General features: G+C 42.2%; 1 protein-coding gene across 6 annotated transcripts in view; it reads right to left on the reverse strand.

The window, feature by feature from the left end:
- Nucleotides 1–727: 727 nt before the first annotated feature.
- The window catches only part of LOC102449893 (carbonic anhydrase 13), a 34,363-nt gene continuing 7,784 nt past the window's right edge, over nucleotides 728–27,306 (reverse strand). Inside the window, exons 2-9 of one of the 6 annotated variants that reach the window (XR_012901345.1) lie at nucleotides 21,438–21,635; nucleotides 16,540–16,658; nucleotides 15,552–15,587; nucleotides 12,150–12,245; nucleotides 9,752–9,814; nucleotides 8,438–8,593; nucleotides 1,380–3,680; nucleotides 728–1,344 (exon numbers count right to left, since the gene is read on the reverse strand). Coding sequence is in view for 4 of the 6 variants with exons in the window: in XM_075920443.1 (XP_075776558.1) it covers nucleotides 3,567–3,680; nucleotides 8,438–8,593; nucleotides 9,752–9,814; nucleotides 12,150–12,245; nucleotides 15,552–15,587; nucleotides 16,540–16,658; nucleotides 21,438–21,635 (782 nt within the window). In the remaining 2 variants the exon portion in view is untranslated. Of the gene's footprint in view, nucleotides 3,681–8,437; nucleotides 8,594–9,751; nucleotides 9,815–12,149; nucleotides 12,246–15,551; nucleotides 15,588–16,539; nucleotides 16,659–21,437; nucleotides 21,636–27,306 lie in introns of all 6 variants that reach the window. The other 5 variants (XR_012901344.1, XM_075920443.1, XM_006112984.4 and 2 more) reach the window with 5 other exon arrangements.

The raw sequence follows: 27,306 nt of genomic DNA on the forward strand, positions 1-27,306 counted from the left end.
CAGCCATGAGAATCATGAAGCTCCCTTGTCTCACTGAGGTCCCGTGCCAAGCACAGCTGAGCTGGAGCCAAGGGCCTGTTTAATTCTGAAAATAAGTCTTGTGACAACCAGCCACCCAGCTATGTGTCACTTCTGACAACTCCAGTTCTCAGCAAATGCCTTTCATCTTCTGGGAAACCACATTTCACACTTCTTGGTATCAAGTGGCAAACACATATGGAGACAAACACAAATAACATCTCTAACAAAGCCAATGCTACAAGGCAGAGAAGATCTCAGTTGCTGTATGTCTCAGCAACAAATAGGGCATCACAATATTTTAAACACATTGTATTAAAATAAAAAGTGCCAATGACTGGATGACCTAAGATTGCCCAAGACATTTCACAACTTATTTTCACCTAATCTGTCTTTGGACAGAACACAAACTAGAGGGGCATGTCTACGCTGGGGAGTTATTTCAAAAAAACAAGGTGAGCATCCACACTACCAAGCCTGTTATTTTGAAATAAAGGGCTTGTTATTTCGAAACAATAACTCCTACTTGTGAAGAGGAATAAGCTTATTTTCAAATAGTTATTTTGGGACTTATTATTTTGAAGTAACGTATTTCGAAATAACCTGGTAGTGTAGACATAGCCAAGTTGAAAAGCAAATGCTGACTCTGAACCACAAGCTTGGCTGTAGGCATCTAGGCAAAACTGTAGGTTATCAGCAAACTCCAAGACACATTAACAACATTGGTTTTTATTTGATAAAATCCTTACAAATATCAAACCAGTGTATTGACTCCACTATTTATTTTAAATGCAGGAAAAAACAAACTAAAAGATTTTTTATTTCTAATAAGAACACACACAGCAGTAGCCTTGTTATTCCTGTCCTCAGGCAAATCATTTAATCAGCGCCCTTTACACCACGTTTAAACTTCATTCGTGACATTCTGCAGCTACTCACACAATAGGGAAACATACCAAATGCAACATCAGGTCAAAAAAGGAAGTGAAGAGACATACACGCCAGCAATTAAACTCCACACACACACTTGTCATTGTCTTTTGATATCTATCTGTGTCCTCCTGCCTATCCTGGTTAGCGGGGACTGAAAAAAAAAGTGCCTGCAGGTTTTACATTTGGCCATTCTTGTCCACAACTCCTGCTGTTGCATTGACTGTATTGCTTCTCCCATGATGCGTTTTCTTTTTCTCACTGCTGAAATACTGTATTACAGTGAAAGGACTTGCAGCAACAGAAGCAACATGCTCCCCTGGTTGGAAGCACTCTACTAGAGTGGAGGAGAGGACAATAAGACACATCTATCTATCTATCTATCTATCTATCTATCTAACCTAACCTAACCTAACCTAACCTAACCTAACCTAACCTAACCTAACCTAACCTAACCTAACCTAACCTAACCTAAATCTACTTATTTATGGAGGAATACAAGCAACTCAGGAACCTCTGCTAGGTTGGCTTTGCTCGTACGATATCCCCTCAATTTTCTCCTCCTGGAGAATGGATCAAAGGACCAATGGAAGAGGCAGCTTACAAAATCCACAGTCCTAGAAGTCTTGGAGAAAGAAATGCTCTGTTGCATAGAAGGGTGGCTTTCTTGCTATGTGGCTGCTCTGACACTTCCTCCCAGCAGTCCTGCACGAACTGTGTGACCACTGGCTGATTCTCCCTTGACTTCACAGTTGCAGCCCCAGACAGAGTCAGGGGAGTTACTACCGCTTTGTGTGCCATTAAATCCTGACTAGATTTTTTTAGAAGAAATCCACAAGGGCAACCAGCAGGTTGCAGTAGAAAGTGGGTGGTCCCTAGTTCCACTCCCGTTAGCTTCCAGTTCTGTTCTCAAAACAAGACACGGCACCAACTCTGCAGAAGACCAGTGTAGAAGTGCTGAAGGAAAAGGGTTGAGAACAAATAGCTACTGAGATCTGGTTCCCTTTGCTAGCAGAAGGGACAGTTTAGGCCATATTTTTTATATTTTTAGGGAAATTTTACATAAACTGCTTTCTACAGCTAATTTCTTAAAAACAAAAGAAGAAAACTGACAATCAAAAGCTTAAGCTTCCTGTTCATGGGCATTATGGAACATGATCACCTTAATGTGCCCTGTTAACTGGGAATTGTGAATGTGGGAGTTCCTTAACTTTATCTAAAAGTAGGTTTTTTTGTCATGTGAATGAAATGTAATCTGACATCTGACAGAGAGCCCTGATAATGGAGCAGTGCTCCAGCAGGTACATGGGAGCATTACACACCAGAGAAACACAATATCTTCAGCAGCATGGGGTAAGAAGCGGCAGGGCTGTCTTCTGAAGTGACTAGTGCACACCTAAATGTTAGGGAGTGCACTTCAAGCAATATGGGATCACATCAAATCCGTTCTACAGACCTGTGCTCCAGACCAGATAATGGAGAGAGGTTTCATGCATCCTTCTCTCTTGCATGCCCCTGTAACTTCCAGGAACTGTCTGGCTTACATGAGATGGAACTTGGGCATGCAGAATCCATATGATATGATTGCATAGTGCATATTAGCATCATATTTCTAAACCATGCTGCAATATACTATATCCTATCACACAGTCAAAACAAAGGGATTGTAATACATTCATAAGCGCCAACCCTCTGGATGCTCCAGGGTTGGAACACCCATAGAAAAATATTAGCGGGTGCTTAGCACCCACTGGCTGCCAGTTCCTCTCCTCCTGTCCACTGCACCTCTTTCCCACTGTACCCTGCTGATCAACTTCTCTCCCTTCTTCCCAAAGCCTCCTGCCCACTGCAGTCAACTGTACTGCAGCATATAGGAAGTGCTGGGGGGGGGGGGAGGAATGAGGCAGGGCAGAACTTAGTGGGAAAAGTCATGGTGGGTGTGGAGCAGGGATAGGAAGAGGCAGGAAGAGGGGGCACCTCGGGAAAAGGGGTTTGAAAACCCAGGGGCCAGTGCCTATAAATATATTTATATCCTTTATGTATGGTTAAATGTCATTGTGGATCCTATATTTTTTGGTAAATCCATCAGCTTAAACAGGATCGCTTTGCTTATGATCAATAAAGAAATCCCACCAACTTTGAAATACTAAGTTCTCCTTCAAAATTAAAGGAAGATACCAGTCTAGACCCTGGCCTAAAGAAAGATGAAGGTGATAAACAAAACAGCTTAGTCCTTCAGGGAGCTATGTATCCTCAATTGTCACTGACATCACAAGGAGCTGAGGGTGTCTAGCATCTTGCAGAAGTTGCTCAGCACTCAGAGTCAATATGTATGACTGCATTCACATGCACAGCTGGAAACAAAGTTGTTCAGTAAGCTCTGCTACAAACACCAGCACCACCAGGCATACGTACCAACAAGGGCAAAATCCATTCAAACCAGTTAAAATTTCCCCAACTGCTACCAATCAGCACTTCTTTGTCCTGTTGAAATAACTGCATGGTAACTAAATACTTAAATAATACTTATTCATTAGACACAAAACATATTATTATTATTAAAAACTAATGCAGCCTCCTAAAGGGTCTCAGCAGTGGCTGATTCTTGCTTTACTCCTTTAATTCCTTCTGACTTCCCGTCCCTTTAAAGGTTGTGGTGGCCGGTAGTTTCTCAGCATACAGCAGGCTGCCTCCCCCTCAGCAGTACACAGAAGGCTGCGGAATTTGGCTAGCTGCAGATGAAAAGAGGTATAAAGTTCAGCAGAGAATTGCCATGCTAATACTAAATGAAGGATTCTAATGAATAAACATGAACACACTTGTCACTTTTATTTCACCAAGACGTATGGGGATCATATTTTCTAGAGCACATGTAGAATGGCAATTTTGTCAGATTAGCCCTTATTCCTGTTAGCTACTATTTTTCATTTACACTTTGTGAGTGTTATTTCGGGCATTATCTGAATATAACATGGTATTCGCTCTATTTTGAGATCCAAAGGCCAACATAATTCCCACTGATTTATTTGTTCTTAAGGATTGCCTGGGAATCAACATGAATAGGCAAATAAAATCTTGTTATATGCCCTCATGGTGCAAGAAATATCACAATCAGTGAAGAATGATGGATGCTGTACTTAAAAACACTGCTCCGGTTACCATTTTTATGTTATTCACCCTAGCACACGATAAAAAGCAAATAATAATACTAGACATGTGCCCAAACTGATATCTGATTCAAATTTTCTCTCACAGAAATTCAGGATTAGGAATTTTTTAAATCTCAGTCCAAACTTCACAACGTGGATTTATTTCCACAATAAAGCAAACTGGAATGCCCAGCGCAAATTACTATCTGTCTTTGATTCCAGATTTGAACCTTTGTAATCTGTCCTTCTGTGGATAGTTATTAGTACTAGCTTGCTTCAGATTTATTTTCCTTATGTAGATAACATTAGTAGGGCAGCACAAAAGTCATTATTCTTCTATTGGCTATGTGGTATGTTATGGCAGGATCACTGTTTGAGGGAAAACAAACATCCCTCAGAAAACAGGCATTAAAAATAAAGTGGGTATTAAGAAAGTTATCTGGGATAGGCAACAGAGGGAAGAAAAAAATCACTGATGACTAGATTCTGTCACCTTTCTTCACATATCAAGTAGAACCTTCCTCCTCAGTACTCCCACTGATTTCAATAACCATAGGTCACTGTCCTTTGCTTTAGGCTGTATCTCAGAAGTACAATTTAGCCCTAAGACTATAGAGTGCCCATAGGGCATTGGGTCTGGCCAGGAGTGTCCCATTTGGGGGGTATTACTATGCTTCAGAGACTATGCCAGCACAGTCATGTTATCAAAGCTATGTTGGCATAATCACTTAGCACAGATGTAGCCTACACCAAAAGGAAGAGATTTTCCCAGTGCTATAGGAAAACCTCCCCTCCAGCAATGGAAATATTCTTCTGTCAGCATAGATATGTCTACACTAGGGGAGGAAGGCCAGGAGAGAAGTTTTTTTTCCCATATCCCTGATCACCATAGCTATGCCCACCTAACTTTTAAGTGTGAACCAGGCCTTCATGTCTCATCTCAGGCTTGTGAGCTCCACACTCCCAAGTAGGCAAGGGTATGTCTACACTACCCCGCTAGTTCGAACTAGCGGGGTAATGTATGCATACCGCACTTGCTAATGAAGCCCGGGATTTGAATTTCCCGGGCTTCATTAGCATAAGCAGGGAGCCGCCATTTTTAAATCCCCGCTGCTTCGAACCCCGTGCAGCGCGGCTACACAGGGCTCGAACTAGGTAGTTCGGACTAGGGTGCCTATTCCGAACTACCGGTACACCTCGTTTCACGAGGAGTAACGGTAGTTCGGAATAGGAACCTAGTCCGAACTACCTAGTTCGAGCCCCGTGTAGCCGCGCTGCACGGGGTTCGAAGCAGCGGGGATTTAAAAATGGCGGCTCCCCGCTTATGCTAATGAAGCCCGGGAAATTCAAATCCCGGGCTTCATTAGCAAGTGCGGTATGCATACATTACCCCGCTAGTTCGAACTAGCGGGGTAGTGTAGACATACCCCAAGAGAGAGTGGCATGCTAGGCTGCTTTTCTATGGTTACAGTCTGGATTCTAAGCACAGAGAGCCACCTGCAGATGCATCCTCCTCATGGAGCTCTCTAGAATTAAGCTGCCTGTCTGTGACCCTAGAAATATGACTAGAACAACAGCACTAGGAGGGGATACAGAATGAGAGTCACTGTACCCACACCTCTAGGGCACAGACAGGACACAGACCAATCTCTAAGTTGGGGTGGAGAGAAGTTCCAGGTACAGGTGAAAACCAGAGAGGGTTGGAAGGGGTTATACTGGAGAAATTCAAAGTGGGGGAGGAGACAGATGGGTAACTTAAGAGGGGAAGGGAAGGGGAAATGGAGGAACTCCAGAGGGAAGTTAGCCCAGGAGGATGGGGTAGGGATGGAAAGGCAAGGAAAAACTTGAGCCAAAGTAGATGAAAATGATTGATTGACAGTGGCAGGGAAGGGAAATGTATAGAAACAGTGTGGAGATATTTATACATTACTTATGTAAATCAGTATAATTTACATAATACATCCAGATTTCCAAACTCACATCTTTTATCATATCTGTCAGTGTCTCAGTCCACAGAATAAAAACAGAAACTACTTGACTCATACTTGTAAATCATTGGCTAGACACATCACTGACAAAACCCACAGGTAAGGATCCGCAATGTTATGTTAATTGAAGTGTTTAAGTAACTAATAACATGGCACACTCAATTAAGAAAACATATCTTGGAATAAATACATTTTCATTAAGTAATTAGTTAACAAAAAAGTAAAAAAAAACAACAACAACAAAACTCTTCCTTTGAAATTAATATTAAAAAGTAAGCATTTTTTCCCCATAATGTTGTTTCTGGTATTTCACTGGAAGCGTGAAACTGACAATTGTTTCTTTATTTTAAAAATATTTCCCAACTGGAAAAGGATAACATCAATAGAAGAAGAAATTGTATTTTAAGCTTCTAAGCAAAAAATATAAAAATGAAGGGTTAACAAGAAAATTGAAAAGTAGTACCAGTCAGGGGATGAACTGTGACTTCCCTTATGTTTCTATAGCACAGGGCATGCTTTGGGCACTACTGGAAACAAACAATAGGTAATAATGATTTTTGTATTTAAATACAGAACATTAAAATATTACACATTGAATAAGAGAGATAGAATTTGAAATAATGCATAGTAAGAAATGAAGTAATTTGGTGCATCACAGACTGATGCTTCATTCCCTAAAAATGATATATACATTCCTTGTTCCATGCAACATTTTACTTTTAAAATGTCTTAGCTAGAAGATTCAGTCAAATTGAAATTCTGGATCTCGGAAGTTCAGATCTGCTTTTGAACTTGAACAGATATAATAATCATCATACTGAATATTTATATAGTGTCTCTTCATTTTAAAGAGCTTTACAAAGTCCAATATGCATTATGCCTATTTTACACATGGGGGAGGTGAAACACTGAGTGGGTAAGTGACTTGCTCATAATCAGTTGTTCCCAGAGCTCAACATCTCTTGATTTCCTTACAGGAGTCTTATGCACTGAAACAATGGTTTGCATTTTGATCAGAGATTCAGGCCAGTTCTTATTTCTTCTGAACTGGTTCTTTCATTTCTAGTAAAATGCTACTTCAAGAAAATGTTACACATGAAGGGTTACTTTTCAAATGTCCTTTAGACTTCCCAGCTCTTCTTTTAAGTACTTGAACTCTCCTGAGAGACAATGCTTCTAGGTTGAGATCCTGTCCCACTGAAGTCAATGGGAGTTTTCCTTCTGACTTCAGTGGGTCCAGGATTACAATTCTAGAATCACCAGCAAAGAGATTCCAACCAAACTACACCATTTAAAACTCAGCTGCCAGTCATAGGGGGTCACACATTCTATCCATCTTAATCACACTAAGAAGTAAAACAGTCTTATTCTCCTTTATATGACTGCTGGGGGGTTAGTCTGAGCTACAGTCTGGCTCAGTGAGGCTATTCGTTGGCAAGGCTGGTCATGAGAGTAAGGGTGGCATTATCTGGCCAAGAACAATTAATTTTCCTTAGTTATCTATAACACAGCACAGGTAAATATTGAGATGTGATAAGCCACAGGGTTTTAATGTGGCAACTGGAGTAATGATACCAACAGCAGCACGGGTTACCAATTTCTCGTAGTAGAAACTGGAAAATCACATTCCCTTTAGCAATTGCACTACGTAAGAGTATTAAACTCAGTAACCATTGGGTGTCACTGTTGGTCTACAAATATACAGCCAGAAGGTCAATTTTACAACTGTAAGCAATAGGAGAAATATAAAGGGTTGTTTCAAGTGATGTGCTCATCTTTCTCCTACATTCATTTAGCCTGACTGTTAGGAAACACGCTATTAGCTGTAACTACAGTATTTCGATTCACAAATGTTATACTCTTGTAATCTAGGAAAGGATCTGTATTTATTTGCCCATTTACTGACATGGTATTCTATAATGAATGAGTTAAATACAAAAAAAGAATAGTGATGATTTGGAGATGGTAAAAACTATGGAATGAAATGCAAGTGCTTCCTCTTCTCATCAGACCCCTCATATGAAATTAACTGTCAGCTTCTTTAATGCATCTTTCCTAAGTTGTTGCTCCCAAAGCATTTTTAAGCTTTCAAAACATTTTATCAATAATAGTAATAATAATAATACTTGATCATTCTGATTCCTAAGGAAATCAACAAAAATTCATAGTAATTTCAAATTTCTCTAGAAACTCAAGACAACAATGTAAAGCAAAAAGTTTGGTAGAGTAAGAAATGTCACAATTAATTAAATATATAACGCTATAAATAAAACATCCTTCAAAGTATCATTTTGAACCATAGTTTAGTTCTTAAAACATTATATGTGAAGGGTTGGGGAGATCAAAGTGTACCTGCTCAGAGGAAACACTTATAGGCTCTCTGACAATTATCCAGATGACACTTTCAAGAAGAGGTGGAACAGTAAGAGAGCCAAGGTAAGTCCAGTAGTCCAGAGAGTGAGGAAGCAAACAGGAAGGGTCAAAATTTGTGAACAGTGCTTGTTTACCCTGGAAAAAGAAGCATGCACATTCTAACCCAGTACCACCACATTTAGTAACCACTTATTATGCAGTCTTGTTAATTTCTTTATGGTGTCATAAAATTTTGTTTCTTTAAAAGTGTCAAGCAGCATCTTCCCCACTAATCTTACCAAATTAGAATTATGGGGTAAATATTAAGATACTGTTCCATTTGTGGGGGCAAGGTTTGCATGGCTCTGGAGGATCAAGGGAATATATCTACACAGTTCATGGCAGTGAGCTTCTCATCAAAGGTTGGCTCTGGCCAACCCTCCTCCAAAGATATCAGAACCTGAGCTGCTACACCTACACAGTTCTATTTACCATAGTAGCATGAGCCCAAGTCTGATGACCTCGGATGCAATATTCCCTCTATTTTGTCCCTCCATGTGTGGAATAAATGGTATGTGCACCAAGGTACGTGCAAATGTGCACCACCAGTAGAAACACATGCTGTCAGCTGTGGGTGCTCTGCTAATCAGCTGGGAGGCACTTGCATCTCTCCAGGGTGCCCACCTGCGTGCACAGCTTACAGGGAACACTGGGTGTCACATAAATATAATATATTCGGATGTATCCACCTTTGCTTGCAATGTTGGAAGAGCTGGTGGGATAGCAAGCTGTGTTTTCTTCATCTGACATCAGCTCACTCACTCTTCCCTGGCCCATCTATGCTCTCCCTCACCATGTAGATTTCTGGACCATGAGAGAGACTCCTCACAGAGATAACTACCCCCCTCAGATTAAGAAGGGCCGATTAGTGTATGCGAGGCCACTCCATATCATGATCAAAAGGGACATGAGCCTCTTCTTCCCCCATAAAACAAAACTCTCCATATTCTTAAAAAATTCCACAAAATGCGCAATTATCCAGCAGTACTGATCTTGGTGCAAATAGGATTTGTCAGGAATTAAATTGTTACAGCTAATTAAGGATCTTCTCCCCTCCTCCCACATTGTACAACAAAACAATTATAATGTGCTGGCTTGTTTCTGATTTTATCCAACAAAAGTGCCACTAAATTGCCCCCAAATAGGGTGAGCCCTTCTTTACCAGCTATAAGGTCTGAAAGAATGTGACTGTCAAGCATGGAAGAAAAAGAACAGCAGCAGAAGTAGTGGAGAGTTTTAGGAGAGTTACTTTACCTTGGCTCTAATGGCATCCAAACGGTCAGTAATTTTCTTCAGCTGAGAGTTACATTCACCAATCTGTAAAGGCAAGAAGACAAAAATCATACTTTCAAGGGAAGAATCGTAATTCACTTTTTTCTTTACTAATGTTTATTTTCAAGTTTTTCACATAGGGTCTGATCCTGCACTCCCAGGAAGTTAATGGTAAAATTCTGATAAACCTCAATGGATACAGTCAGGCCATTATTAATTCAAACAACCTGACACAAACACTGATTATTCAACAAGAGGGATGTCATTGACTTTGCTGACACTATCTTTTTGTTAGCTGTTTCAGTCTTGAAAGTTAATTTTATTTTTACTTCACTTTTTTGCACCAGTAGAATAAAAGTTATTTTTCTGACCAATGTTTTATAGAGGAACATAAGAACCTCAGGCTATATACATATGAATAAATTAGTCACAACCCTTTTAATCTTAAGTTCCATTAAGCACACTGGAAAATTCACGAATTCATTAATCAACACCCTTTTTAAGCTTAAGTTCCTTAAAGCACACTGGAAAATTCATGAGCATGACATTTCTGTATAACTTGGGCAGAATCATGGTTTCTTAACACACAGGAGATGTTCATTGGGTCAGGAGCACGTACACTGGGAAGGTGACAACATGTATAAAGAGTAGGATAGGTTCAACATGAATAAGCGGCATAACATATCAAAGATCTCTGCTGACACTGCTCTCTGCAGCATGACAGCTAGAATATAGTCACAGAGGTGAAATTCACCAGTCACCACAGCGACAGAAGACTCCAGGTGAAGCAGAACCATTGTAGTTACAATGTGGGAGGAAAGTGGGGAAAAGGCAGCAGGCCTCCAGGCTCCTGATACCAAGCAAAGCTTAGTTTGAATTTGCTTTGCAAAGACAGGGTGTGTGCCTTTTGCTTAGCTTAAGGTCCTGCAATTATATGCATGCAAAGGTCACAAAATTCTTGAACAGCAGGTCATAAGCACTTCTCCAGACCAGAGCTTTAGTATTTTTTAAGTGGCCATCACCGTATCAACTTGACATTGAAGTAGGGGCCACAATGCTGCCAAGCATCCTGTCCTCTAATCACAGGTTAGGGTTTTGTGTTCTCTATGAGGTTCCTTGCACAGAGTCAGTAAGGCTCGGAGATGGGGTGATTTAATTTATACTGAAATGAGCAGCTTATCAAGTGTAAGAGGCACAATTTTGCTCAGAGATTTTAAGGAAATCCTTTAATGTTTGTTTTCCTCTTTAGACAGAAAAGATGCAATTCACCATTGGCACAAACAGCTAAGAGAAGTGGTGAGTTCTCCATCTCTTGATGTCTTCAAATCAAGACTAGTGATTTCTGGAAGATATTCCTTGGAAAAACACAAGGGCTGAGTCTACATTGGCACCACTTTCCGTAAAAGGGATGCTAATGAAACCAGTAGGAATTGCAAATGCCGCGGGGGATTTAAATATCCCCCACGGCATTTGCATGAACATGGCTGCCGCTTTTTTCTGGCTTGGGGTTTTGCCGGAGAAAAGCGCCAGTCTAGACGGGATCTTGCGGAAAATAAGCCCTTTTCCAGAAGATCCCTTATTCCTACTTTCAAGTAGGAATACTTTCAAGTAGGAATAAGGGATCTTCCAGAAAAGGGCTTATTTTCCGCAAGATCCCGTCTAGACTGGCGCTTTTCTCCGGCAAAACCCCGAGCCGGAAAAAAGCGGCAGCCATGTTCATGCAAATGCCACAGGGGATATTTAAATCCCCCGCGGAATTTGCAATTCTGAAGTGTCTCATTAGCATCCCTTTTCCGGAAAGGGGTGCCAATGTAGACACAGCCAAGTTCTTGGATCATACAGAAGTGCTTGGGTGAAATTTAATGGCCTATCATTATAGAGAAAGTCAAACTAGATGATCTAATGATCCCTGCTGGTCTTAAACTCTATGGCTTAAACTCTGTTTTTGTGCAAAACCCCCCTCTTGCGCAAGAGCCGTTCTTCCTGAAAAAAAGAGGAAGAACGGCTCTTGTGCAAGAGGAGGTTTTTGCGCAAAAAGGAGCTGTGTAGACAGCTCCTTTTTGCGCAAAAGCCTCTTGCACAAAAATGGAGCCTCATTAATTATGCAAATGACGCATGACAATAGTCCATGCTTCGCCTCATTTGCATTTTTTTTGTGCAAGAGGGGGCAGTGTAGACATAGCCTATGACTTTGGTGTCTTCCAGGTAGTGCCGCAATCTATTATTACAAACACATTAAAAAATAGACATGTGGGTTTTGCCTTCTTATTTTTGCTGCTGCAGAATTATGGGTAAAGAGATTTTTGTTGCAGAATAACAGTTTTGTTGTTTAAGCTTACAACAGAGATTTGTTAAAAGGGACAAAGCAATCTTTGCTTACCCTTAGAAACACCGCCATGACAGCTAGTCCATCCCGCTGCCGAGCAGCCTCAACAAAACTGGAATATTTGTCCGAGTTCCAATGAACCACATGAAGCTAAAAGGCAAAAGCACAAGTACTGTCAATTCCCACTGTACTGGTGCAGTTACAATTAACATCCAATTGTACTAGTGCTGAGGTTTCTACTTCACCTGTTTATATTCAGACGCATTCAATTTTCCAGCTGCAAATATTTATGTTTATTGAAATCTGGAAATATATAATCATACAAAGGGCAACAACAAACACTGATATGGCTGAGATTTGAAAAAGTATGAGAACGGCAAAATTAACGGGGTTTTTTACATTGCAAATACAGCAGTTACTTTTAAAAATCAAAATTTAGCAACACTTTGGGTTGAAATACTGTGGGTACTCACTGTTCAAAATTGGGAAACACGGCAATTTCATAGGCCAAAACTTTCAAACATCAAAGGCTAAAGTTAGGCTCTTAAATCCACAAATAGTAAAGCTGGTAAAAAAATAAGTGGTGGAATAAAACCATACAAATTTCATTAACATTTTCTTTTCCCCTGCCCTCATTTTCTCAGTCATAATTTCAGCAAAATATGGATCAGTTGTCCAGCTGGTCATGAAATGAGAAGGGATATGGGGAAATGATTTTTTCACAATCTCTCTTTTTTCTCAAAATTTTTATGATTTTTTTTTACCAGCTTTTGTATTTAGCATCAAGTGGCCTGATCTTCAAAGGTGCTGAGCACCTGCAATTCCAATTGATTTCTGACTGGGACTATTTTGTGATAGATTTGTAATGAGCAATTCAACAACACAACACTTGCTTAATGTGTAATTGCTTGGAAGGTCCACGAAGACTAGACCAAAGGTTGGAAGATACACTCTGACCAGTCCTAGGACTGCCATGATATGGCTAAGTAGAAAAAACAAAGCGATTTCTGACCCAGTGCCTCCCAGCCTCTCCCACCAAGCCATGCTCCCTTCAGTCATGCCCATACTCCCCTGTCAGGAGTTCTCAAGTCTCTATTTAAGGAACTAAGTCAGAGTCAGAGGTCTCTTCTCTTGTGCAGAGTACTGCTGTTCTCTGCACTGCCATGCTGTTGAGTGCACATACAGTAATTGTTAAAGAGCATTTATTAGTATTGTACAAACTTTATCTAATTCATCTCATAAGACTTATTTTCACCCAGAGTCTATCTTCCCTATTTTTCAAAGACGGAAATTCAGCGTAGTTGAAGATCAACTTTTTTAAAGGAGGCTTTTAATTTTGGCCTTGTCTTAAGCATTTCAGACACTGATTTTCAGAGATGATGAGAATCTCTTGCTCCCAGTGACTTCACTTGGATTCACGCCTGTTGAGCACTTTTGAAAGTAAGGCTCTAGGTAGACACACAGAAACTGGGAATTCCAAAAGTAAAGGCCTCCTTAGAAATTGTGAGTCTTAATAGCTTGCCTGAATAAACTGCACAGAAGGCTGTGGGGTCTTCTGGATAAAACAGGAGTCTGGAAGATCTTGGTTCTAGATCCTGCCTCAGACATGGACTTGGTTTTTCGCACGTTGCTTAATCTCTATGGCCTTATGGTCTCCCTATTTGTAAAATGGGTATAATAATACTTGGTGTTGTGAGGCATAATTAATGTTTGCCAAGCTCTTAAGCCTCAAACCAGCAAAGTAAATAAGCATGGGTATGTCTACACTACCCCGCTAGTTCGAACTAGAAGGGTAATGTAGGCATACCGCACTTGCAAATGAAGCCCGGGATTTGAATTTCCCAGGCTTCATTTGCATAAGCGGGGCGCCGCCATTTTTAAAACCCCGCTCGTTCGAACCCCGTGCAGCGCGGCTACACGGGGCACGAACTAGGTAGTTCGAACTAGGCTTCCTAGTTCGAACTACCGTTACTCCTTGTGGAATAAGGAGTAACGGTAGTTCGAACTAGGAAGCCTAGTTCGAACTACCTAGTTCGTGCCCCGTGTAGCCGCGCTGCACGGGGTTCGAACGAGCGGGGTTTTAAAAATGGCGGCGCCCCGCTTATGCAAATGAAGCCCGGGAAATTCAAATCCCGGGCTTCATTTGCAAGTGCGGTATGCCTACATTACCCTCCTAGTTCGAACTAGGAGGGTAGTGTAGACATACCCCATGTGTTTAACTTAAGCATGTGAAAAGTCCCATTAAAGTAAATGGAAATACCCCCATGCTTACAATTAAACACATGCTTAAGTGTGTTTCTGGATTGTGGCCTTATGACTTGTCTACATGGGGAAATAGCACAGTATAGCTACTACAGAATAGCTCCTGTGTGGACAATCTTATTCCACATGGAGAGTAAGAGTGCCCAGTTGGGGAGTTAGTACAGAATAGCTATTATGCTTTAAATTCATACTCCAGCTTATTTAGCAATAGTTTCCCTGCATAGACAAGCTCTTAGGAAAGCTGCCGCAGAAGTCCAAAGTATTATTATTAAGACCAGAAATAGAATATAGGAATTCATACCTCACTTCTCAGTCCAACAGACCATTCTGTGTGCACATGAATGCATATTAGTATTCTGGAGCTTACAATGTCTGCATCAGACCATTCACGATTTTAGATTCACAAAAGCTAGATTGAATAACTTTTAAAACGTTATATTTTGCATACACAAAGAGGAAACAGATACTTTCAGTCGAAATGACTTTTATTGTGAATTAAAAAACAACAAACAAGAAAAGACAAAGTAAAATCCCCACAGATAAAATAACCGCACTACTCCCTATGATTTTGCAAAAACAAACAAAACAAAAAAAAAACAAAAAACAAAACAGAAACAAACAAGAGTTGTGAGACATTTTGGGGTACAGCCCCATTCTCAATGGCTTGTGACTTCTCTTTTAAGGGATGTATCCCATCTTACCACCGCTCCTGCACTGCAGCTTGCTGGAGAGAACTTGGTTTGGTCAATGCGATGTCACAACACAACTGGATGGTGGTGCCCTCCTGTTTCCAGATGTCCTCTGACTTGGGGCAAGCCATGTCGTCTTCTTTGCTTGTGAATGCTCTTTCTTCGAGCATATGCCAATTTGGCAGAGGTGCTTTCTTGATTTGTTAGAGCATTTCTTCAGGGATTTCATGACTTGAAACTGCATTCTCATCTCCTTCCGGCGTATTTCTTCTGCATGAATAGTGCTCAGCAGCCTCACTCTTTAATTCTGGGTTCCTTATCCCAAAACCAAAACGATGTATAAAGCGCTTCTTGCAGAAGGTTATCAAAATGACAAGTAGGGGGAAGCTTTTTTAGACTGGCTAGAAATTCAGAGATATTTTCTCCTTCCATTTGGTTTCTGAGAGGGAACTTATTTTTTTTTTCAGCTAGCAATTTGGTTTTGGTACATAATGTTTTTAAGCACCTCTATTAATTCTTTATACTCCATCTCACCTGGTTCCTGTGGAAAACATAAGCCTTTAAACACTGCAAATGTCACTTTCCCCACCAGTGGTAGAAAATTTGATTTTTTTCTTACCACTGTCTTCTATAGCATTTCCAATAAAATACCAACCAGAACTTTCTCTATATATGTCAGATTCTTCCTCTTTTGCATCATAGTAAAAATCTTCCATATTTCGGTAAAATTTAATTTTTATATTTTCTATTTTTTTTACCCAGGAAAACTCTCACTTCTCTGAATTATTGGTTGTTTGAGATCCCATTTTCCTCACTAAAATACTTGTTTTGTTTTTCCCATATGCAAAGAGGAAACCAATACTTTCAGTCTGAATTATTTTTATTGTAGATTAATCAAAAGCAAGGAACAAGAAAGCAAAAAAAAAAAAAAAAAAAAGACTCCTCAAGAGAGCACACACTGCATTTCTCCTCTGTGACACTCTGCACTGAATGGAACACACATAATGACTGCCTGTCTTTGCAGGCAGCATAGGCCTTAGAGATTTAAAGGTGCAGTACACAGAAAACAAAGGCATAACTATCGCATTGCTAAATACACCACAAAGAAAACCCACCCAACTCTTCTGCAAATGGTAGAATCCACAGGTCCTAAGTAAAGGTGATTAACAAAACAACTTTGTAGCTTCTAGGCCAGGCTTATTTTGAGATATAACAATCCCCAAGGAAAAGTTAAAAAATAAAAATAAATGATTAAAACAATTCTCAAAAATTGAAGTCCTCTAAATGTTCCACTTATAATAGCTTCTCATCTTATCTTTTACCAAGGTCTCCAAATACATTCTCCTTTGGCATAGGATCACACATGATTTCAGGCACGCTGCTCATGTTTTGAAAAAGTTAGGGGTCCAAAATCTGTCTTATACTGGAACATTAGTTATGGCCTTAACTACAGAGAGACTATGGCCTCCATATAATTCATTGCAATGCCTTACCTCTGCTGCATATTTCTTTCCATCCACTGCGTGCTCAGAGCCAACATCATCACTTGCCCCCCAATGAAAGTGAATTTGGCGCAGCCTATAGCGTCCAGTGAGTGGTCCCCCTCTCAGCACTATAAATCAGATAAGAAGAGATTTTTAACCAAGGGAACGAGCATTATAATAAAATCTTATGTTCTAAACTTTCATATATAGAGTACTATTCTAGGGTCCACACTTCTCTGTTTGGATTCTGATGTAGAAATCATGAGGGTGTATTACCTCTATATTTGGCACGGATACGACTACTACTGGAATACTGTGTCCACACTTCAGGAAGGATGTTGACAAAGTGAAGAGGGTTCAGAAAAGAGCCTACAAGAATGACTAAAGCAGGGGTTCTCAACCAGAGATTCAAGGCTTCCTGGAGGGCTGCAAGCAGGTTTTGGAGGGGGCTGCCCAACATGTCTGGCATTATATATTCTCTGGCTCTGGGCAGAAAGCCAAAACCCCACCACATGAGGCTGAACCTTGGGACTCAATCCTTGCCTCCTGGAACTGAAGCCAAAGCCTTAGCAACTTAGCTTTGTGAGGTGCCCAGGCATGGGGCCATGCACAATTTTCCTCCTTGCTATCCCCTAACACTGGCCCTGGGAGGGGGTGAGATGCTGGGGGGATGCAGAGAGAAGGGTGGGGTGTGGTACATACTTGGGGCATCCCCCTCTGGCAGCAATTCCTAGGCAAGGCAGGAAGAGGTCTCCATGTACTGCTTCCCAGAGGCACTTACCCTGCAGCTTTCCATTGGTATCAGAGGTTCTCAGGGTAGAAGCAGCATAAGGACACACACACGCATATCCAGGGCTGTAGGACATACAGGCAGTCCCCGGGTTACGTATAAGATAGGGACTGTAGGTTTGTTCTTAAGTTGAATCTGTATGTAAGTCGGAACTGGCGTCCAGATTCAGCCGCTGCTGAAACTGATCAGTTTCAACAGTGGCTGAATCTGGACGCCAGTTCCGACTTACATACAGATTCAACTTAAGAACCCCAGGCATCCCAAGTCAGCTGCTGCTGAAACTGATCAGCGGCTGATTCCAGGAAGCCCGGGGCAGGGGCTTCCTGTAGTCAGCCACTGGTCAGTTTCAGCAGCGGCTGAATCAGGACGCCTGGGGCAGAGCAGCTTGGGTGCTGCTGGGTTGGTCCAGTAGTGCCGAGGAGCGGCGGCACTACTGGACCAACCCAGCAGCACCCCAGCTACTCTGCCCCAGGCGTCCCCAAGTCAGCCGCTGCTGAAACTGACCAGCAGTGGCTGAATCAGGATGCCTGGGGCAGAGCAGCTGAGGTGCCGCTACGGGACCAACCGGCAGCGCCCCAGCTGCTGTACCACAGGCGTCTGGAGCAAAGCCGTGGAGCACGGGGGCAGCAGGACAGCCCAGACGCGCCGTGGCTGTCCTGCTGCCCTCGGGCTCCGCGGCTTTGCTCTGCTTTGCTCCCCGTCTCCCTGGTCTGCAGACCAGGGGGACAGGGAGCAAAGCCACGGAGCATGAGGGCAGCGGACAGCCCAGACGCGTCTGGGCTGTCCGCTGCCCGCATGCTCCGCCGCTTTGCTTCCTCTCCCTGGTCTGCTGGAGACCAGGGAGACGGGCCCCGTTCGTAACTGCGGATCCGACATAAGTCGGATCCGCGTAACTCGGGGACCGCCTGTATTGGCACCTAGCAGGAAGCTACTTTAGCCCCACTGTGCTACTGGTGGTACTGGCAGGGGCTCCAGGACATTTAAAATAAACTGGGGATGGCAGGAGGCTGGGGGAATATGGGAAAGGGAGTGTGCAAGGGTGTCAGGTGGAGCTAGTGTTACCTACCAGTCCTGTGCTCTTGGGGAGCCAGGGAGTGATATGCATGGAAAACCTTCCCCTAGGCCTTTGCTAGAATCAGACAAAGCAATGAAAAGGCCAGGGAAGACACACCTCAACTAATTAATGAAACACCCCAGCCTCCTCTGCAGTGAAGATAGAACTCATTAGCATACAGAATGGAGAACAGATCTTCCAAGGCAGGAACCGCAGTGAACTATGGGATACAGAAAGTAGAGAAGCAGTGCCTGATGGGAAAACTCTACTACCCTGCTCACACCCAAATTAGTCATTTTCAAACCAATAATTCTAGTAACAATCCTATTGACATCCAAAATACTGAAACTGCCCAGTTGCATTGTGAGCTCCTTCAAGGAACATCACCTATAACCAGGTGTGATCAGTCTCTATTGTCTCACCTCTTTCTCTTTGAACTATTGTCCTATCCCTATAAAAACTCCTATCCTTGCCCCAAGGAAAACTGTTCTGATACCTGGATTTAAACTGCATCAGTTCCACTGAGACTTCATCATCTCCTGTCTGATCGTGCTGGGGGCTCTGCTCTGCTTGTCTCTTGCCCTCTGGACCCCCGGCTAGCATCATCATCTGGGAACCCCGATCAGTGCAAGCTCTGTGGAGTGGTGAGGTCTCTCTCTCTCTCAATCTCTCTCTCTCTCTCTCTCTCTCTCTCTATCTCCTACTACCTATCTTTAAGCCTAGCCTCCTGACTCTGCCCTATGTAAACTGTCATATGGTTAGCTAGCCCTAACATTTGCAATCAGTTCTAATTAGATTTAATAATGTAACTGTTAGATGTAATATTGTAACTGTTTTATGTGTTTGGCTCCCTATACATATATAATAAATAACTTTCATTGTTAAGCTGGTTGCTTCTCTCTCTTTCTTTCTCTTTTTCTCACTCTTCCTCAAGGGGTGTTGTTTTGGCTTCCCCATTCGCTCTGCAACAACGCTTCTTGTACCCAAGCTAAAGATCCCTGGATTGCCCAAAATCCTGTGGGGTGAGATTGTGTGGTTTACCAGTGAATGACTGTGGTGGGAAAGTGGGGATAGGGGGTACTGAACCTGGGGGCTTTTGAGGATGGCAGTTTAAAGTGCTGTTTAATTCAGCCCAATGAGTCCAAAGGCTCATGAGGGTTCAGTGTGGCATTGCTGTTAACCCAGCCTGCTGAATGCAGGGACTTATGAGGGGTCAGTTTGTGAGTGCTAATTACCCAGTCCTCTCAGATGTGCTCTGTTAGTGGGTGTGAGTGTCTGTGTGTTGCTAAGGTGGGAAGAACCCCATCCTGAGGAACCTAGTTCCTGCAGGAGAGCTCCAGTGGGAGGGGGAATTGGCAGCAGGGAGAGAATTCAACTCCATATGAGAGCACACGTAAGCACAAGCAGCACACTGATAGAATTGTTAACCTCCTCCCAGTCCCATAAGAGTAACCCTGATAAATGAGCATACCCCAGAGTATTGGGCAAATCTGGTAACACTAAGGGAGAGGCCCAGCCCTGAACTTTAGTGGAGTTGGGCACTGAACCAGGAATATTTCTGGTACCCAGGTATAACGGGCCCATAGAACTCGCCACCCATATCAGACACTGTCAGTTCTCCTTTTAGTTTGTGCACTTTCTAGCAACAAAGTAGGCAACTAGTTTGATTTGGGCCCATTTTGAATTGTTGTCATGACACTGTTATTTATATAAATAAGTTAGGTGAAGAGAGTTCAGCAAAGATATTCAATATAGATGTACAGCCAACCCTAAACATGTTGATCCTTGTATCTCAGAATGAATTATTTGAATACACACATGTAAACGACAAAAATACAATATCTAAATTAAATAAACAAACAAAAATATTAATAACTCATTAAAAAGATTTACTAATAATTTTATTGGGACCTTTTGATAAGATATTACTGTTCCATTTCTGTTTCCAAAATTTTCATTCAAAATAATGTCCACTGTGCCAAAACTTTCATATAATCATGCTTCTGCTTTGTGAATATTGCACATAGGAAAAAGTATAACAAAGTTACAAGAAGTTTAGAGCAGAACTTTTAAAAATCAACAAGATATAGTAAATGCAAGGAAATGAAACTGTTACCTAAAGAAACTCCTTACATAAGGAGGCTAGATTCTCTTACTCGATTACTTTGTAAATCTTATTTTGTCCATGCTTACATTTTCTAAGGGCATGTCTAGACTACATGGCTCCATCGATGGAGCCATATAGATGAGTTTACTAGACACAGGAAAATGAAGCGGCGATTTAAATAATTGTCACTTCATTTGCATCAAAATGGCCACCGCGCTGTGCCATTCAGCTGTTTGGCGGCACAACGGGGCAATCTGGACATGCCACGGTCGACAAGGGAAGCCTTTGTCGACTGCTCCGGTAAACCTAATTTCATGAGAAGAAAGAAAGAAAGAAAGAAAGAAAGAAAGAAAGAAAGAAAGAAAGAAAGAAAGAAAGAAAGAAAGAAAGAAAGAAAGAAAGAAAGAAAGAAAGAAAGAAAGAAAGAAAGAAAGAAAGGGTGCCTTCGACGGAGGCATGTAGATTAGCCAGATCGGAAGAGGGAAATGAAGCCGCGATTAAAATAATCGCGGCTTCATTTAAATTTAAATGGCTGCCCCGATCTGCCGATCAGCTGTTTGTCGGCAGATCGGGGGAGTCTGGACGCGATGCCCCGACAAAGAAGCCTTTCTTCATCGACACAGGTAAGCCTCGTGAAACCAGGTTTACCTGTGTCGATGAAGAAAGGCTTCTTTGTCGGGGCATCGCGTCCAGACTCTCCCGATCTGCCGACAAACAGCTGATCGGCAGATCGGGGCAGCCATTTAAATTTAAATGAAGCCGCGATTATTTTAATCGCGGCTTCATTTCCCTCTTCCGATCTGGCTAATCTACATGCCTCCGTCGAAGGAGGCATGTAGTCTAGACACACCCAAAGAAAGAAAGAAAGAAAGAAAGAAAGAAAGAAAGAAAGAAAGAAAGAAAGAAAGAAAGAAAGAAAGAAAGAAAGAAAGAAAGAAAGAAAGAAAGAAACAAACCTGATTTATTTTCTGTGTCATCAAATTCAACACTAGTGGAATGTCCGTTGTTGAGGATGACTTTAGCAGACGTTGGATCATAGTTAGGACTAATAGGCGGAAGACCGGGGTCATATTTGGTTTCTTCAGTTTTGATGTCAATGGGAGACTGACGGTTTCCGTTAGCAACAGGAAAAACCTCTTTCCAGTGAGCAGGCCCTAAAATGCATCAGAAGAAAGTGGGGAAGAAAGGGAGAGAAGGTATTTTTAAATGAATGAATGAATGAATGAAATTGTGTTTGCTATTTTCATAGAAACAAAGGAATTGTCATATGAGAAAAATCAAAAAGAACTCACCTGTATTATCTTAATTAAGTTTGTTTATTTATTTTAAATTTAAAATGATTCTCCACAGAATATATCATATGGCTGTCTTTCCTGGGTCATCGGACAGCTTTCTGTTCTCAACACAGATCCTTCTCTAGTCTAATTGACTAAACATAGATGCAGATTAGAATATTAGTTTGGCACTTTTTTGCTTCTTTCCAGGTACTTCTAGCCAACAGGAATACAGCAGGCACCAGTACATTCAGAAAGTGCAGACGTGTTTAACTCTTCATCTGATGAAATAAAATTCCTTGATGATATCCCGAGAGGCAGAAGCCCTAACAGTGTGAGCCCAATAGATCTACACTGACAGAGAGTGGGGAGGATGCTAAGAGAGCATTCTGCACAGAATTTTCATGTGGGGAGGCTGGGGTTTGAGCCTGACTACTACTATCAATTCTAGTACCAAAGTACCCTTCCCACCTCACCGCAGACACAGACCATCACAGTTCTCACATGACATGTAACAGTAAAAGCCAGAAGAAAAATGGATCCAATTTGTGGTTAAAACAAACACCCCCATACCCAAACCTAGCGTTTGATACAGACACTGTCAGACTCAAGGAATGGCAACACTCCTGGCAATTAAGGCCCGTGACTCCAACGCCAGCCTGTCCTGGATGATAAAAGAGGAAGAGAGAACAACTGGTTGAGATTAACGCCATCCCCTTTCAGAGAAATGCACCAGAAGTCCGATGAATATTAAAGGAACTATCACTCAACAGTAGTGGAGGCTCAAACTAACCTCCCTTTTCTAAGCAAGTTAATTAAAAAATTACCAAAATAAAACTCTCTTTAATGTCACTTATCTGCTGCAAGTATTCTAACAGGATAGGGCAGGGGTTCTCAAACTTTGTAATACCGCGACACCCTAAAATTCTAAATGAATTTGTGACCCCCCCCCCACCCTCACTGCTCCACGAGTAAAGGGGGAGTTGGGGGCAGTGGAGCTGGCCGGGGGAGATCGGGCAGGGGAACGGGCCGGTGGGAAGTAGGGCTGGCGGGGTGGGGGGGGGAGGCGGGTTGGGTGCAGCGGGGTTGGCTGGGGGACATTGGGAGGAGGAGGGGAGGACTGGCCACCAGAAGCAGGGCTGGAGGGGGCAGCAGGGCTGGCTTGGCAAGATTGGGAGGAGAAGTGGAGGAGAACCGGCCGGCCAGGAGGGGATTGGGGGAGTGCGAAGTGGCCAGCGGTGAGCGGGACTGACCCGGGCATGTGCAGATCCCAGGGGGCTGCCCGTCTTGCGCATAGTCCCGGCGAAGCGCGAGTGAGTTCTGCTGTGGCTCCACCACACACTTGACCAGCGTTCAGAAGCACGGACAGGGCTTCCCCTCCTCCCCAAGGTGTCACTGCAACCAGAGGCTCTCAGCGCTGATAGCGCCCTGCCTCCCAGCCACTCCCCCTACCTCTGACAGGCTTCCGTCGGGCGCCCAGCTAGAAATCTAGAAAATACCGGACACTGCACATGTCTGGTATTTTCTCAATTTTTTTACTAGACTGTCCCAACCCCCCAAAAAAACAGACTGTCCTGCGACCCCCATGGGGGTCACGACCCACAGTTTGATAGGGTATAAGGTGGCTTTGGCTAAAACATGGTAGAGTAACACTTGTTGCTTTGGCGGATGACGCTTATGCAGAGACAAGCGAAGTACTTCCCTTCTCATTCTTCAGGATACCTCTCTCCAGCATTTGTTACCTTGGATCAAATTCTCTTATCCCACCAGCTGCAGAGGTGGACAGAGATTCCTTGAAATAGCTCAGCTTATACTTCTGTGGTCAGGGGAAATTATGGGCCATCCATCCTTAGAGCCCTCACGAGTGGAATCCCATGACAGTCAGTCCTCCATTCCCTCCCCTATTTTATTCAGTGACGAGCCAATGGATGAGATGGTGGGGCTACACAGGTTAAAGTGTCAACAATATACAGAAGACATTACACTCTTTATCTCCTTTATGAACAGCATCATCTCTCAGTATTCTCTGTGGTTAGCCAATATCTGCATATGGAAGGAGCACAAATGGCTTAAAATTAATCCAGGAAAGACTAAGGTGATGTACTAAGAGGAAATCATTTTGAGGAACTTGTTTCCTCTGTAACCGCATTCTACGTCTATTATTACAGGCATCTGCTCTCAAAGGGTATGTCTATGCTGCACCATAACTTGAAATAAGATACACAATTTGAATTACACAAATTGCGTATCTTATTTTAATGCTATTTTGAAATAGTTTATTTTGTCAGACAGCGCCAAATTTTGAAATAGGGCGCTATTCCCAAACATCCCTTACTCCTTGTAGAATGAGGGTTATAGGGACATCGGAATGGCGAGCCCAAAATAATGGGCTTGTTGTGAAGACGCAGGATAGCTATTTCCATTAAATAGTGTTGCAGTGTAGACATACCCAAGTTGTTAAGTCTGTCTATTGCTTGAGGTCCTTTAGGACTCCTCAGTGCTACCATAAGCCCAAGCTGAGACTGGGAGCAGTCTCACACAAACAAACAATAAAGACCAGAATTTTATATCCCATCCTGTCACTATCAGAATTAGGCACAACAATACAATCATTTATAACTTTTTGATATTACAGTTTGTTATACAGGCTTGATAGAATTTGATTTTACATATTATTTTGACAGATAATACCAATGTTTAATTTTAAGCTTAACAATTTTTATCTATTTAAATGTTCACAGTTGCATAAAACTGTGGACTCAACATCAGACGTAAAATATATACAAAGTAAACATATTTAAATCGAACTCTAATTCTCAACCAGAATTTTTCTTATGTGCCTATCTGTAAATTTCAGTTATTATACATGAAAATATTTTTCAGCAATTTGTCTATGTATTGTGAAAACAGATATTTACTAACATTAGTGATAAAAATACAAGCCTTCCCAAACTATATATAGGAATAAAGCCACACACACTGGAAAAGTTCCAACTGGTATAAAAAGCAGCAGCCCATCTATATAATAACACAGGTTATGATACACTTGATGCACTGTTGCCTATTCAATAGAGAGGCCAGTATGAGATTTCTGTCCCAATAATCAAAGTTCTCTTCATGCCTGGTCTTAGCTACTTAGAAATACCCCCTTTCATTCAAAATGATTAATCAGTGGGGCAGATGCATGCATACTAGGGATGTTAAATATCAGTTAATTGAATAGTCAATTAACCTCATGAAATCTTATCACTCACTCGACTATTCTATAGTTCCCAGGGGTGAGGCTGGCAGTCAGTATACGCCAGCCCCACTTCCTAGGAACCCCCTGCCACTCCGTGCTGCTGTTTCTGTATCAAGGCAGCAGCATGGGGTGCCAGGCTGGAGCTGGTGCAGGAGGAGAGCCAATTTAAAAACCAGCTCCCCTTCCAGACCAGCTGCCTGTTGCCCCATGCTGCTGCCTCTGATACAGAGGCAGCAGCGCAGGGTGGCAGCATCCCCTGTCCAGGGGAGTAGGTCTGAGCTTCAGAACACGGTGCAATCCAGAACTGAGCTGGGCTGCCTGCCCACCTCGCTCCTAACAGACTTTAAATGCAGAGCCACAGCAGGGGTAGGTCCTGGCCCCGGTGCAAGCCAGAACTGAGTCGGACTGCTGGTCAGCCTACTAAAAAATTCACTAACTAGTGGAGGGGGAAATGTGTGTAGTCTAGCATTAACTAATAAATTTTGCTTATTGGTTAATCAACTATATTATTACTTCCCCAATGCATAGTGGAGACAATATGTTCCTAGGAGCTGGAGCTAGACTGCAGAATTTGTGGTTAAGAAAACTAACCACGGATTTCACAGAATTCACAATTAAACATCAAGCTCATCTTTTAAATTTGTCTTTCCTTCAATAACAGCTTCGTATATCCACATAAAAAACAAACACACAAAACTATTTCTCTTTCAGACTAGAAACAAATGTTGCTGCAGCTCCAGCAGGCACAGCGGAGGGAGGGGTGTATGTCCCCCCGGCTGGGGCAGATCTAGGTTTGTCTGCCCCCTGCAGCCCTCAGCCAGAGTGAGGAATACAGAAAACTGTGCACTTTTCCCTTGCTCCCTGACATAGAACAGCCAACAATGTTCCCCTATCAGTAGGGGGACGGAGGGGCTTCAGCTCCCCCTGCCTTCTCTAAAGGATACCTGGGGTGAAGGAATGGGGCAGGAGTAATCTCAGGGGGGCTCATCCCCAGCCAGCCCCTTTCACCTGCCTGGTGACTGTCTCTTTTTTATATAGCTTTATGAAAAGCAATCCTGTTCCAGGCACATCCCATTTTCCTAGCACAACGAAACCCTTACTTACCCTGCTGTAAATTATAAGAGGAAGCTGCATACCAAATTTGGTGATCCTACTTCTTACTGTGTAGGAGGAGTTCTTGAACAAACAGAAGAACACATTCACCGACACACGGACTCTGTCAAATATATAACAGACTCTCTCTAATATATATAGTAAATATTAATAATTTCTAATTTGTAAATAGTTTTAGGCATTTGACTACAAACATAACAAAACTAGATTAATAATTTATTTTGAAATTCTTTACTTACAACTACTTAATCCTTATGTGGGAAAGAATTTCCTTGTGAATTATTGGACCTCTCTGGGCTTGTGACAAATAAATAGGTGTATTACTTATGTATTTGGCACTGTGCAAGCACTTTTGAAAAACTGTGTTTAGTCCTTGTGTGCAAAATTCAAGAACAAAGCTGATAAATTGGAGAGGGGTCAGAGAAGAACCATGAAAATGTGAGGGAGATTGGAAATCATGTCCTGTAGTGAGAGGAGCTCAATGTATGTAATTTAACAAAGAGAAGATTAAGGAGAAACTAGTTCACAATCTGTAGGTACACTCATTGGAAGCAAAAATTTGATAACTAGCTCTTTAATCTAGCAAACAAATATAAAACAAAATCCAAAAATGGCTAAAAGTTGAAGCTAGACAAATTCAGAGTGGAAACAAGGCATATATTTTCAGAGTAACTCGCCAAGGATTGTGGTGAATTCTCCATCACTGGCAATCCAGATTGGATGCTTTTCTAAAAGATAGGTCATAGTTCAAACAGAAATTCTTTCAGGAAATCATACAGCCTGTACTATGCAGGAGTTCAGATTAGATGTTACAGAAGTACCTTCTGGCTTTAGAAAATATGAAAGGGTTTGATCCTGCAATTCTTATTAAAAATAGGTTTGATACAATAAATAAATGGAACAGTGCAAGGCTTTAGCTCAGGGAGGGCCAACCCATTAAACAAAGAGAGCCAAAACAGTGGCGGAAAAAAATGCGAAGTCTCCCCAGAATTATCAAGCACAAAAAAAAAAAAAAAGAGGCTGCCTCTTTAAGACAGCCGCCATCTTGGGCACCATTTTTAAAACCCCGCAGCTCCAACCTGGGGTGCGGAGCCAGCGGGGACTATTTTGGAGGGGTGCAGGAGTGGCTTCGCGAGCCGCACTTTTGGGGGGCAAGAGCCGCATGCGGCTCACGAGCCGCGGGTTGACCACAGCTGC

Source organism: Pelodiscus sinensis, chromosome 2, assembly GCF_049634645.1.
Source record: "Pelodiscus sinensis isolate JC-2024 chromosome 2, ASM4963464v1, whole genome shotgun sequence".
NCBI classification, from domain to species: domain Eukaryota; kingdom Metazoa; phylum Chordata; order Testudines; family Trionychidae; genus Pelodiscus; species Pelodiscus sinensis.